At 44.9% G+C, this 13,343-nt stretch overlaps 2 protein-coding genes across 4 annotated transcripts in view; one reads left to right on the forward strand and one right to left on the reverse strand.

The window, feature by feature from the left end:
- Positions 1-2,677, forward strand: part of LOC123146202 (lysM domain receptor-like kinase 3) — a 7,767-nt gene extending 5,090 nt beyond the window's left edge. Inside the window, exon 2 of the mRNA XM_044565813.1 lies at positions 1,095-2,677. Within this exon, the coding sequence (XP_044421748.1) occupies positions 1,095-1,952 (858 nt within the window). The 3' untranslated portion in view covers positions 1,953-2,677. The remainder of the gene's footprint in view (positions 1-1,094) is intronic.
- A 3,891-nt stretch (positions 2,678-6,568) lies between these two features.
- On the reverse strand, positions 6,569-11,074 carry LOC123146203 (serine/threonine-protein phosphatase PP1). Of its 3 annotated transcripts, none has more exons than XM_044565814.1 (5): positions 10,693-11,074; positions 10,295-10,494; positions 8,439-8,998; positions 8,156-8,350; positions 6,569-6,922 (listed from the first exon to the last, which is right to left on the reverse strand). In XM_044565814.1, the coding sequence occupies exons 2-5, from the start codon at positions 10,470-10,472 to the stop codon at positions 6,905-6,907; spliced, it is 951 nt and encodes a 316-aa protein (XP_044421749.1). In that variant the 5' UTR covers positions 10,473-10,494; positions 10,693-11,074; the 3' UTR covers positions 6,569-6,904. The 3 variants fall into 3 exon arrangements, with proteins under 3 accessions (XP_044421749.1, XP_044421750.1, XP_044421751.1); XM_044565815.1 differs by having other exon boundaries at positions 10,295-10,475; positions 10,693-10,937; XM_044565816.1 differs by lacking the exon at positions 6,569-6,922 and adding an exon at positions 7,092-7,292 and having other exon boundaries at positions 10,693-10,957.
- Positions 11,075-13,343: the final 2,269 nt, after the last annotated feature.

Genomic DNA, 13,343 nt, shown 5'->3' on the forward strand with positions numbered 1-13,343 from the left:
CGAGCTCCTTCTTTCCTTCCTTCCGGCGAACACTCAAAATTGATTGATCCCAAAGCGAAGCCAGTCGACTGACATTTTTAGCTAATGTGTGTAACTTAATATAAGACTTTTTTACGCTGTCATGGAATCTAAAAACATCTTATAAGGAGTTATGGAGGGATTATCATTTTGGTTGGTGCTCACCATCACATACAAAAAGGTCGTCTTCATCCCTTGTCACGCATCCGATTTGCCCCCTCCTTTTTTCCTCGCCGCTCCAAATTTCTCCTCACACATCCTCTACATCTCGAGATCAATATGGTGGTTGAGCATTTCTTCCCCATGATTAGAGAGGAAACATCGAACCCTAGGTTTGTCGACGGTTATCAAACGACAGGCGACCAAGAGGTGAAAGACAAAATTTCCATTCCAACAAAATTACACCCCGTTGTGCATCCCTTTGACTCTCAATGTAAAACGGATAAACAGCTGAACAAGAATATTTCGTATACAGAACGATTCAAAATGCAGCGGGTGTTTGACTCGCGTTTGACCGGTCGACCAGCCGTCTTCCTCCTCTCGAGGCAACAACTCGGCGAGGTAAAGCGAGCGAGATAGACAGACGAAGAAAAAAAAACAAAGGCGGAACCTTTATCACGCCAGCAAATTGGGTCGGCAAGCAAGAAAGTCCGACGAGCTTCTCTCTTTGGTCGCCGATGGTTGGCGTCCGCAGGCATCAGATGTGCAAGACCAAGAGCGCCACGGCCACCGCCGCCGCTCCCTCCATGGCCCGCTCCTCCGCCACCACCCCGACCACCCACGGCCGCCGCTCGCCCCGCGGGAACACCAACGGCACCCACCGGACCTCCTACTCCACCTCCTCCGCCGCGCTCTCCACCTCCTCCTCCTCCGCGGCCTCCTCCCTGGAGGCCCTCAAGAAGGACTCGCTCCCGGACCTGCCGCTCCTCCTCACCTTCGCCGAGCTCGCCGCCGCCACCAAGAACTTCTCCCCCGCGCACCGCCTGGCCCCCGGGTCGTCCAACTCGTTCCGGTGCGCGCTGCGGGGCCACCCGGCCGCCGTCTTCCGCCGCGCGCTGCGGCGGGATCCGGCCGAGGTGTCGGCGCGGCTCGCGGTCCTCGGCCACTGCCACCACGCCGCCATCGCGCGGCTCTACGGCGCCGCGGCGTCCCCCGACGGCGCCCTCTTCCTCGCGTACGAGCTCGTCCCGGGCGCGGCGCCGCTCTCCGCGCTCCTCCGCGGCGCCAACAACCCGTCCTTCACGCCGCTCGCCTCCTGGCACTCGCGGCTCCGGCTCGCCGCCGACGCCTGCGACGCGCTCAGCTACGTGCACCTGCAGGCCGGGACCGTCCACAACCGCCTCTCCTCCTCCTCCGTCCTCGTGTGCGGACAGGGCCCGCTGCTCCGTGCCAAGCTCGCGCACTTCGGGTCCGCGGACCTCGCCGGGGAGCTCCCGGACGACGAATCCGGCGACAAGGAGGCCAGGCAGCGGCGCACGGGGAGCCGCGGGAGGCGGATCGAGGGCACGCGCGGGTACATGGCGCCGGAGCTGACCGCGGGCGGGTCGCCGACGCGGCGGTCGGACGTGTTCGCGCTGGGCGTGCTGCTGCTGGAGCTGGTGTCCGGGCAGGAGCCGGTGCGGTACGAGTTCAACAAGGCGACCGGGGACTACGAGCGCACGTCGCTGATCGAGAGCGCCTCCGCCGCGTCGGCGTCCGGCGGCGGGGAGGGGATGCGGCAGTGGGTGGACCGGCGGCTCAAGGACTCGTTCCCCGTCGATGCCGCGGAGGCGCTCACCACTCTGGCGCTGCAGTGCGTGTCCAAGGAGCCCGCGGCGCGGCCGGAGATGTCGTGGGTGGCCGCCAAGGTGTCCAAGCTGTTCCTGGAGGCGCAGGACTGGGCCGACAAGTTCCGCATCCCCACCGACATCTCCATCTCCATGGCTCCCAGGTGAGCTCAGATCCTAACTGCCGCCGAGCGCCATGGCCGATCAATTGCTCGCCGGAGCTGTGATTCGGCTCCAAGTTGTGGCTGCTGCCAGAGAATTGTTGAGTGGATGCCATGGAATTGTTGATAGATTAGTTGATTGATGTTGGATGTTGCCGTGGCGATCACATGCGTGTGATGCTAACAACAGATGAGGGCTACCGCTGCTAATGTGGACGTGTGCAGATAAATCACCATTGGCGTCTTTGTCCTCTTGTTCTTGGTTCTTACTGCTGATGTGCACATGAGTGGTTTGTGATTTAGTTTACACAGATCCAGCTTTGTCATTGTTAACAAAAGAAGGTTGATGCAACACTCCTACTCCTACATCTGAAAAGATTCAGCTTTGTAGACAAAAGCATGTGAGTGGAAATGTCATGCAGAGTCCATTCCACACTGAAACAGGGCAAGGGGCGCTGGCCTCATTTGGTCCAGAGGATTTTTGGCAACTGTAACCCCTACACAATTTCCTGAATTTCATAGGGAAATTACGGATCTACGCTATGTTTCATAGGAAAATTTCCATCCACTCCAACCTCTCGAAGAAATTTGCAGAGTGTTTTTAACCTGCTGGATCCGAGTTGACTTTTAAACTTAATGTTTCTCCAATTTCCACGTTTTATGGAGTCTTGTTAAACAAAGACTTGATGAGAGTCCCTCGAGTAATAGTTCGTATTACTCATGTTAGTCGCAACCAGGACCTTGCTAGTGATTTTCATGGCAAAATACGTACGGTAGACAAAAATCTAAAACAGCTGTTTGGATCGGTTCCGGGCCAGATGGCTTGTTAAACTTATATGTAACTGTGGTATTGTTAGCCCTGGTTGAATAATACAAACTAATTTTTCCATGAAAAAAAATCCTCGACAACTTTGTTGTTTGAGCTGATGAAATTGTTGATCTTAGATGAGACCAGATAAAACATTCTTGTTTCCTTTTCCTGTGATAAGGATGCTTCTAGTCCCATTTGACAATTGCATCATGTCTCTCTGGCTCTGAGCGAGGCCTGTCGCATCGCCAAATCAGATTTTCTTTGTGAAACATTTTCTCCACCCACATGTTTTTTGTGAAAAGATTTAGCTTTGTTCCCAAAAACATGCGAGTGCGTAGAAAATGCCAGGCAGAGTCCATCCACACTGAAAAAGTGCGACAAGGGGCGTTGGCCTCATTTGCCATTTGGTTCACAGGATTTCTGACAGTGTAATCCCTGCAACACAAAGTTTTCTAGAAAATGTGTTGTTTGTGTCGATGAAATTGTGGATCGTGGATGAGAGTAGAACAACCGTTCTTGCTTCTTCAAATGATGTGGATGTGTCTAGTACCATTTGACAAATCATGTCTCTTTTGACTCTGAGTGAGGCATGTCTTGTGCAGCATTTCTCCGCCTCTCGCTTGCAAGAAAAGACTGATGAAGAAATGCCTTCAACAGATCAAATCGATCCACTCTAACCATCTTTTCGACAGGACCTATTCCGATGCGTCATCTCCTCTTTTCATCTGTCATTTATCGACCTTGAATGAGAAAACATTAACTTGAATCAGAATCCATGGTGCCTTCCGGATAACAAAACTTAAATTCTAGCCATATTCAGAGTTTCAGACCAACATAGTTTAAATTGACAGCACAAAGATTCTTGCACTATGCTCGAATTATGCAAACCGAGATCTAGTCCAGTACTGCTGGCAACGAAGATTTGCGCCGCTTGTCGGTAAGAAAACCTCCGGAAGGTCTCCCCACGTTCTTCCTAGCCTGTATTCAAACATAATCTGAATCCTGCTGGACTCGAGCTGAATTCTTTTTTGCAATCCTATGTTTTACCTGTTTCCATGTGTGACGTGTTCTGAATTTCCATGAGCCAAAGAGGCCCTCGAATTTCGATGCGTCTTATTGCTGATGTGCACATGAGTGGTTTGTGATTTAGTTTACACACATCCAGCTTTGTGACAGCTAGAAGAAAAAGGGTTGACGCAAAACTGTTTCTCTATCCACACTATAAAGTGAGTACATCTGAAAAGATTCAGCTTTGTTGACAGAAACATGTGAGTGGAGAATGTCAGGCAGAGTCCATCCACAATGAAATCCACAATGAAACGCGTTTCATTGTGGATGGACTCTGCCTGACATTCTCCACTCACATGTTTCATTGTGGATAATAGCAAGAGCCGATGGAAATGTTCCTATGAAACAGAGCAAGGGGAGAATATCATACGGAAACCAACATTCAAAGAAAACTTCATGAAAACCATATTTGAAAGTTTCAAAAAAATCTGAAAAAAATGTGGGATGTTAAGAGGATGATGTTCTATTGTCACGTGCAATTTCAAGTAAAAACACATCGCAGGATGCGAGCTATAAAAAGACAATTTCAGCAATGAATAGTGACATTACTGTTCGGCACTATTCAATGCTGATTTTGTCTTTTTCATAGCTCACATATCATAACATGTTTAAACTTGAAATTTTTCATGGCAATAGAACATCACCTTCTTAGCCTCCCATATTTTTTTTGAGATTTTTTAGAAACTTCAAAACATCGTTTTCTCGTGGTTTTCACCGGTTTCCACTGAATGTTGGTTTCCGTATGATATTTCCCCTTGCCTCATTTGGTTCAGATGGTTTATGTGAGCTGTATGTAATCCCTACAGAATTTCTTAGAAAAAATTCCATTGGCTCCAACCTCTCAAAGAAGGTGCGAATGGTTTTAATCCTGCTGGATCCTATAGGTATCTTATCCCCTAAAATTTCTATGCCCTTCCTTTGTTCCGAATGAGGTCTAAATTGCAAATCTCCCTTTCCCTGTTTTCGTGTTTTTGGATCCTGTGAATTGATTGTTGTTTGTGTTGATGAAACATGGATCTTGGATGTGAGTACAAAACATGTTCCTGCTTCTTCTTTGTGTGATGTGGATTTGTCTAATCCCATTTGACATTGCATCATGTCTCTTCTGACTCTTGAGTGAGGCCTGTCGCGACGCCGAATCAGATTCTTCTTGTGCAACATTTCTCTGCCTCTCACTTGCAAGAAAAAGACCGATGGAGAAATGTTTCGTACAGATCAAATCGATCCACATCTTTTTGACAGAACCAATTCCAACCAGTGATTTATTGTTTCGTCATCTCTTTTTGACAGATCAAATCGATCCACGTCTTTTTTGACAAGAACCAATTCCTGAATTCCGATCCCAAGAAAAAGACCGATGAAGAAATGCGGAAATGCTCTCAAGAAAACAACCACTAAAGCAGAGCAAGGGGCGCTGGCCCCATTTGCTTCGGAGGATTTTTGACAACTGCAATCCCTACACAATTTCCTAAAAAAATCATACCAAAATTGTGGATCGGCACTACGTTTCGTAGGAACATTTCCATCAACTCCAACCTCTCGAAGAAAACTGCAAAGAATTTTAATCCTTCTGGATCTGAGTTGACATAACTGTAAAGTTTCCCCGATTTCCCCATTTTTTTCCGAGTCTTGTTTGAGTTGATGAAATTGTGGATCTTTGGGTGAGAGCAGAGAAAACATTCTTGTTACCATTTCCACATCACAGGGTCTCTGTCAATTTATCGTCCTTGAACAAAAAACATATGCTCTCAAGAAAACATTACTAAATTGATCCATGGTGCCTTCCGAAGAATAAAATTTACTAAATTCTAACCACATTCAGAGTTTCAGACCAAACACGGTTTAAATCGAACAGCAAGTACCCGAAAAGAGCGCGAAGAGAAGGCGATGCGACACGTGAGTCCAACCGAGATCTAGTCCAGTCCCGCAGGTAACGAAGATTTGCGCCGCGTTTTGGTAAGAAATTCTCCACTGTTTCCAGCCTCTCGAAATGTCCCCATGTTCTTCCTAGTGTGTAATCAAACATAATCTAAATCCTGCTGGACTCGAGCTAAATTTGTTGTTTTTTGCAGTCCTATGTTTTACCTATTTCCAATGTGTAACGTGTTCTGAATTTCTGTGAACCAAAGAGGCCCTCGAATTTTTGTCGTTGTTTGTGATGTTGAAATTGTCTTGGATGTGAGCAGAAAATCGTTCTTGTTTCTTCAACCTCCAGTGATGTGGATGTGTCTATTCCAATTCGACATTGCATCATGCCTCTCTGGCTGAGTGAGGCCTGTGGCAATGGCGAATCGGATTCTTCTTGTTCCGCATTTGTCATCCTCCAGTTTTGCAAGAAAAGACTGACGAAGAAATCGTTCGTACATTCTGCAATCTTTTCGACAGAACCTATTCCTCCGCTTTTTGTCTCCGGTTTATCAAAACAGAGACATATTCTCTTCATCTCCACTTCTCATCTCCTGTTATCGAAACAGAAAAACATGTTCTCTGAGGAGAACATTAACTCGAACCAGGATCAAGATGTCATGATTCCGACAGAGAAACTTACATTCCCACAAGGCCACCACCCAATAACATACCTGGTATATTCAGACACACAGTTGAATGGAACAGCAACTACAACAAATGCTGAGTGCATCGAGATTCTTGCGCAAAGCTCGAACAATGCAAACTGCAGACTCGAACAAGCTCGAATTCAGAGCCACGGGCAATGTTTCTCCCTGTCTCTCAAGATCCCACAGCCAGCACCCAAGACTCTTACCAGTTTTTATTGGCGTATATGCCTGCCTGAATCCTTTGAATTTAGAGGGGGGAAAGGAGGAGCAACAGTTTCATTCACATCGTCCTCTCGTACGATAAAGAGATCCGCGCGGTAGAAAAACAATAATACATTACAACAAGTGTTAATCCGACATGAACGATGTACAGTCCATCGACGAGAGAGTTGTACAATCTGCGTTCTTGTTCCGGTCCGGGCTCGAGGCATCGGCGAAAACGCCGGTTAGTCGCAGCCGCTCGTGGTAGGCACGTGCCTGCCCGCAAATGAGACCACAGCTTGCTCACCAATCGCCATGCCACCGTCACCATCCTCTCATTGACTAATCAAACATGAAAAAACGACAATAACTGAAGGTTAGCTGATACATCAAAAGAGCCCATTATCATTCATACATCAAGAAAGAACTCATGGCCATTACAACTGAGGATTATTTTCATACAGCTAGTGGCATGTCAAAATTATTTTTTCCAGTTAATATGATATTTAGGCTAGTCCAGTACAGGTTCATAGATGTATTCCCATGGGATGTTGCTTGTTCTCATATGAATGGATGGGTTCTTCATTTAAGCACATAAAGATTCATTTCCTTGGAATTTGTATATCAGATTTATCAGCTGGAAGTTAACTATTCCTCCCCTCCACTTTAGCGGACCAGCTATCGTATCCTTGTTCTGATACTGCCACTCACACTGAGTGGGGAACAAGAGAAGGTAGGTCAAAGACACAATGTCATCGTAAGAAAGAAATGGCGGTAGATAACGCCAGATAATGGTTGAACTGTCATGTGAGGTCAATGTCTAGCACCATCATGCCCTCGATGATAATGACATGCACTGCCATAGAACTAGAAATTGCAATATGCTTACACGTATTCCAATACAATTTGACTCCAGCATGTCTTTACACATGACGACAGTTCAATAGATTAAAAATTCCCCAGGAGTAAATAAAGCATTACTGTGTCAGAATGTTGTAGGGGCGAATTTCAATAGTCAGAGCTAAGAACTAATTGTAATCGGCAAGTGACAAGTCAATGTATGCCTACGTCAATATAATAACAATGAGGGGAAATAAGCTTAGTTAACACATTTGGTTGACTTGGAGCCAAGTTGGCAGTATCATTAAGCAATATACTCTTACTATGAGAATCCGAGTGCATTCAAGTGCATGGGAGATAGGGCAAACAGAAACAAGTGTTCTGGGAATTGCAGCCAAAAAGTTAAGAGTGCATTGATACTATCGCCATATCGCATACACTGAAAGAAAGAAAATCTACAGTGCATCTGCGGTTCTGGCAACTGGTGGTCAAAGAAGTGTTATACTAATCCTGTACAGAAAATATGTGAAACATTCTGCAGTGAATGACTCCATGAGCATATCTTTGTTCTCACTTCAGATCTTTTGCAGGTTAACAGACAACCAAATGATATATTTGTACAGAGTAGTATGTAAATATAGCATGGGGCAATTTTAAGGGAAGCAGCAGGCAAGCACGGTGACGTATATATGTATATGGCAAAATACCAATTGTTCCCATGATAGTTATGCATACCTTGAAGCCAGACTTGTTATTAGTTGAACCAGGCAACATTTTCCTTGCAGGTTTGAGTATTTGGAAGGAGCACATCAGCGTCTCGTCTACACTCATCATGGCACCAGCATTATCGAATTCTCCACAGTAATTAGGTGCCGAAAATATTGTTACTAGCTGACGATCAGCAAAGAACTCGTAGCCATCCTCAACGACCTGGATTCCAATATGCAGAAAATAACTAATCAATTTATACTCTTGACATGGAAAATAATGTGATGGGTGTTTTCTGAGCATAGTGCACCTGATGGGCTCGGCAGATGAGGTCTAAATCATGCTTCTCAAGAAATTCAGCCACTTTATCAGGTCCAAATGTATATGAGACACCTCGATCATTCATAGCCCACCCTTGTGCTTCATTCGAAGGATCGGACCAAAGAAGATCACAAAGTAACCCAGTATCAGGCACATCCGTGGGGCGATTGAGGTTGAGTATTTGATCCAGCTTGTTCAACTCTGGGGAAAGACCTCCATGCATACATAAAATCTTTTCATCTATCAACGCTGATACCGGTAAGCAGTTAAAACAGTCTGTAAATGTTTTCCAGAGTTTCACACTGAATCTGCGCTTGCACTCATCATAGAATCCATAGATGCGGTTTACTGATGCACACTCATGGTTTCCCCTTAGAAGAAAGAAGTTCTCAGGGTACTTGACCTTATAAGCCAAAAGAAGGCATATTGTCTCAAGGCTCTGCTTTCCTCGGTCCACGTAATCGCCCAAGAAAAGATAGTTCGACTGAGGAGGATATCCACCATATTCAAAGAGCCTCAGGAGATCAGAATATTGGCCATGGACATCACCTGATCAGAATAATTTATGCAATATTGACATTAGTATGGAGCTTTCGGTAAGTTGATCAAGCTTCTCTAAATTAACACTCAGATTCAGAAGGAAAAAAATTACAGAAGTTGTTGATATATTTTTATTCAAAAATGTTCTGCTGTAAGAATCTAGTATGACATATAGTTTGTTTTTTCTGTGAATACGCAAAAGCCTTGCGTATCATTGCAGTGTATCATGTATGACATAGAGTGATATACCATAACTTTAGATAAATAAAATGACACAGAGACCTGATATACACAACCATTGCCTGAAGTGTAACAGTGAGAAATATGAAAGAAAAACATTTAGAGAACTAAAACAGCTGTGTTTCGTCAGCAAACGGATACTCCAATCATCAGTTGTTCATCTTAATTCTGAAACCGAACACTTTGACAATAAGCTAGCTGAACAACTAACCATCCGATGCTCTTATATACTGTACATGGCGAGGGATGCCAATTCTCCAGCCCTACAGTTAACTACCAAAGCAAGCCTTTTGTTTGAACATACTGCTTTACAACTGTGCATAATGATAAACAACATGTTCTCCAAAGTTAATCAATAACATCAAATCCTGAATGGATGAATATACCGCTTTACAGCTGTGCACAATGATAAACAAAATATATAACCTATGGTTCTCCAAAGCTAATCAACAACAACAAATCCTGAATGGATAAATATGCTGCTTTACAACTGTGCACAATGATAAACAACACTCATAATATACGGGTCTCCAAAAGTCAATCAACACCATCAAATCCCAAACGGACCCATCAAATAAAACATTGGCAGCTTTCCATTATGAACAGAACCCAAACTAAATCTGGCCTTTTGTCAGATTCTGAAGCACCTAAAACTTAGCAAGCATGGTTAATCCATCATAAACCCCATTGATGCTGCAATGACTCACCAAGAAGCACTCGGCACGCATTCAATTGGATGAGTACCTTGCAAACCACCCACCAAGGAGCACTCAGTACAACATCCAATACAGAGCATGGCCTTTCTATCAGCCGTGAACATCTTCGGATGTGCACAACCAAAGATTCAAAGTGAGTTTCATCCCAATTAGTACTGAAATCGCTAGAGGAGAGCTACTGCAGACGATGAATCTCTACCGAACTCCCCGGCCCCGAAGAAAAAAACACGGCAAACCACAGCCACCTACCGCGCGTTGACCAACGAGACCGATCCGGCCGAGATGGCATTCCGAGGGCGGCCGGCACGGGGAGAGAGAGAGGGATGAATCGAGGGAGGGGAGGGATTACCGCAGATTTTGATGGGGGCCTCGAGCTCCAGGAGGTTGGGCTGCGCGAGGAAGATCTCCTTGGAGGCGGCGCAGAGCTGCTTGATCTCCGACTCGGACAGCTGCGCGTTCTTCCCGGGCTTGAGGCTCTTCACCTCCAGCAGCCTGGCGATGATGTTGTCCAGCAGCGCCGGATCCATCCCCTTCTCCGTCAATCAAGAGCTTCTCAACAACGGCGGCAGTTAAAAGAAGAAGAAGAAGAAAACAAAGCTATCCCCGCAACAGCAGCGAAAAGGAAAGGAATCAAGCACAGATCGAGCAAATCTCGCTCTGCTTTGCTCTTTTGGGGGATTGGATTGGAGGCGGCTGCGGGCTCGTGATGATCACTGCGCCGGCCGGGAGGGTCCGAACCAAAGGTACCTTTTTTCTCCTCGGCCTTTCCGGTCTCCGGCCGCTTTATTCCCTCGTGCTCCGGGATTCCTTCTTGTTCTTGTTCTTGGAGGAGGCCGGAGCTGGTCTCGTCTCCTCTCCTCTCGCCCGGTGGGGATTTTCGCCTGCCCTTCTCACTGATCTCTTCTTGTTCTTGGCATTGGTCAGGGTCTCCTCTCCCACCCTCTCCCCCCCTCTCTCTCTCTACCTCTCTCTGTTACTTTCTCTCTCCTTGTGCCAATTCCCCAAGGACTAGTATTGGACTTTGTGGAATAATAAAGCATGTGATGTTTGCATAAAAGCCCCTGTGGATGCTTGATTATTGTGCTTGGGCCCCTGGTTGGAGATCACAAGGACAGTGTTGGGGTTGTTTCTGCAAAGTGCTTTGGCTCCCCCATGTCCTTCTCACTTGACATTTCCTAGTCAGATTTTTTGTTGGGTTGCATGCAACTATGCAAGTGATGTTTTTGGAGGGATGGTAGATGATGAGAGCCTGTGAAGTGCAGGAAAATGGCTGGTGCTGGTGGAGGTATTTATTGAGCTGGAGAGACCTTTTCTTCTTATTCTTCTTGGTTTGTGATACATGTGGCACTCAATTGGCAATTGCAACTGCTGCTCTATTTGTCATCATCCCGAAAGTGCCTTTCTGCTCCCGAGCTCATTTGAGCTCGGTGAACAGTAAAATCGAAAAAATTCTAAAAATTCTAATTTTTTTTGAGAGAAACATTGACAAAAGTTCTAAGTGCCTGCAAAAATTCATCATGAAATCATATTCCTGTAAGGCATGGCAAAAAAAAATTCAGTGCTTCAAAATGCTTTTGAAAGTAGCTTTTTCAGAGTATTGTTTTTTTTTTTGCCATGCCTTCTAGGAATGTGATTTCATGACGAATTTTTGCAAGCACTTAGAACTTTTGTCAATGTTTCTCCCAAAAAAAATTGGATTTTTTGATTTTTTTATTTAGTTTTGATTTTACTGTTCACCCGAGCTCATTTGAGCTCGGGTGCAGAAACTCCGCGTCCTCATCATCCTTCTTTTATTTATTTTGATTTGGAACTGAAGCTGGTTGCTACTAACATAGTAAGGCAACTTCATGCTGGAACTCCATTTGGCAATTCTGGTGATGCCGTTGCAATAGAATTGCAAAATGCCATTTGCATCATACGGAATTGTTTTGTTCGTTTGCCCTTCTCTTCCGCTCGGCGCAACTGAAACTAGTTGCTACGAACAAAGAACTATATACTGCCATATACTCCCTCCGTCCTAAAATAAGTGACTCGATTTTGTACTAACTTCAGTACAAAGTTAGTATAAAGCCGAGTCACTTATTTTGGAACAGATGGAGTTTTTTTTACGGTATGGAAGTTTGGAATTGGCGTTGGATTTCTATGTAAAATCTTTGCAGGATTGGTCAATACATGTGTTTGTTATGTCCCATATTTCCACGTCATCTTTTATCCTTTTCATGGGAGAGGAAAATAAGATTAGTACATTATCTAAGCGAAACTACAATTATTCACGGCCCACATGTCGTTAGATATTTCCTTGTATGTAATGGATCGAACTGTCTAGCACACATTAGATGGTGGACGTATCTGGCATGGGACAATCGGAGAAGTAGGAGACAGCCTTATGCTCTGTACACTTCTTTTGAATTATATAAGGGATCTCCAATTTTGATGTGTTGTAAACACATCCTCCGGCCGGCACAGCCACTAACCACTAAGCAACCAATAGGTAAAACATATAAAGTTTAAAATAATGGCGCTATAGTGGTTTCGCAGGGCCAAACTAAACGGCATCCCATCTTAAAAAAAAAATGAATGGCATCCCATCTAAAAAAAAGCTCAACAGGTTTAGCGGGATATACCACCGTTTAGCTTCGATTTAGCTGATTTGGAGGCTACCGCCGTTTGCCATAGCGTGCTATATTCAACTTTGGTAATTTTTAAACTATGTGAAAGCCGTCACAAGACCATAACTAAAGGTACCAATGTGATGATATTATATAGTAGCAACAAACATTGTATTTTATTTTTGTCTATGCGTCATGACATACACATGGTCTAAGCAATGTCATCAGCATAACGATCATCATGCACTCTCTTCATTACAAAATATAGCGGATCTTAATTTTGTCCACACTTTGTACACCTTGACCGACTTAAAAGAATCTACTACAATATGAAATCAATATTACTCCATCCGTCCCAAAATGTAAGACCATTTTTTACACTATGATAGTGTCAAAAGTAATCTTACATTTTTGGACGGAGGGAGTACTAAATCCATCATGCAATACATATTATATTATATTATATTTATTTGGCAACGTAAATATGTATCTCTAAACTTGGTCAGACTTTGCAAACCTTTACGTAGACAAAACTGATACACACAAATTTTTAAGGTGGAAAAAGTAACACTACCAACCTAGCCAGGTCCTAAACTAGGCAGCCATGCCACAACCACCAGCACCGTAGCAGTAGGGTCGCCATGACAATGAGATTGTGCATCGTGTACCAATTCTTTTATCAGGATTTGGTTGGTGGTGATGACCGATGAGTGGTCTTCCTCTTTGTCATCCTCTGCCCTTGGAATCTTTGGAGGACACGAGGACGGGCGCATGCAAAACCCGGAATGT

The sequence above is a fragment of the Triticum aestivum genome, chromosome 6D, assembly GCF_018294505.1.
Source record: "Triticum aestivum cultivar Chinese Spring chromosome 6D, IWGSC CS RefSeq v2.1, whole genome shotgun sequence".
In the NCBI taxonomy this organism is placed as follows: Eukaryota; Viridiplantae; Streptophyta; class Magnoliopsida; order Poales; family Poaceae; genus Triticum; species Triticum aestivum.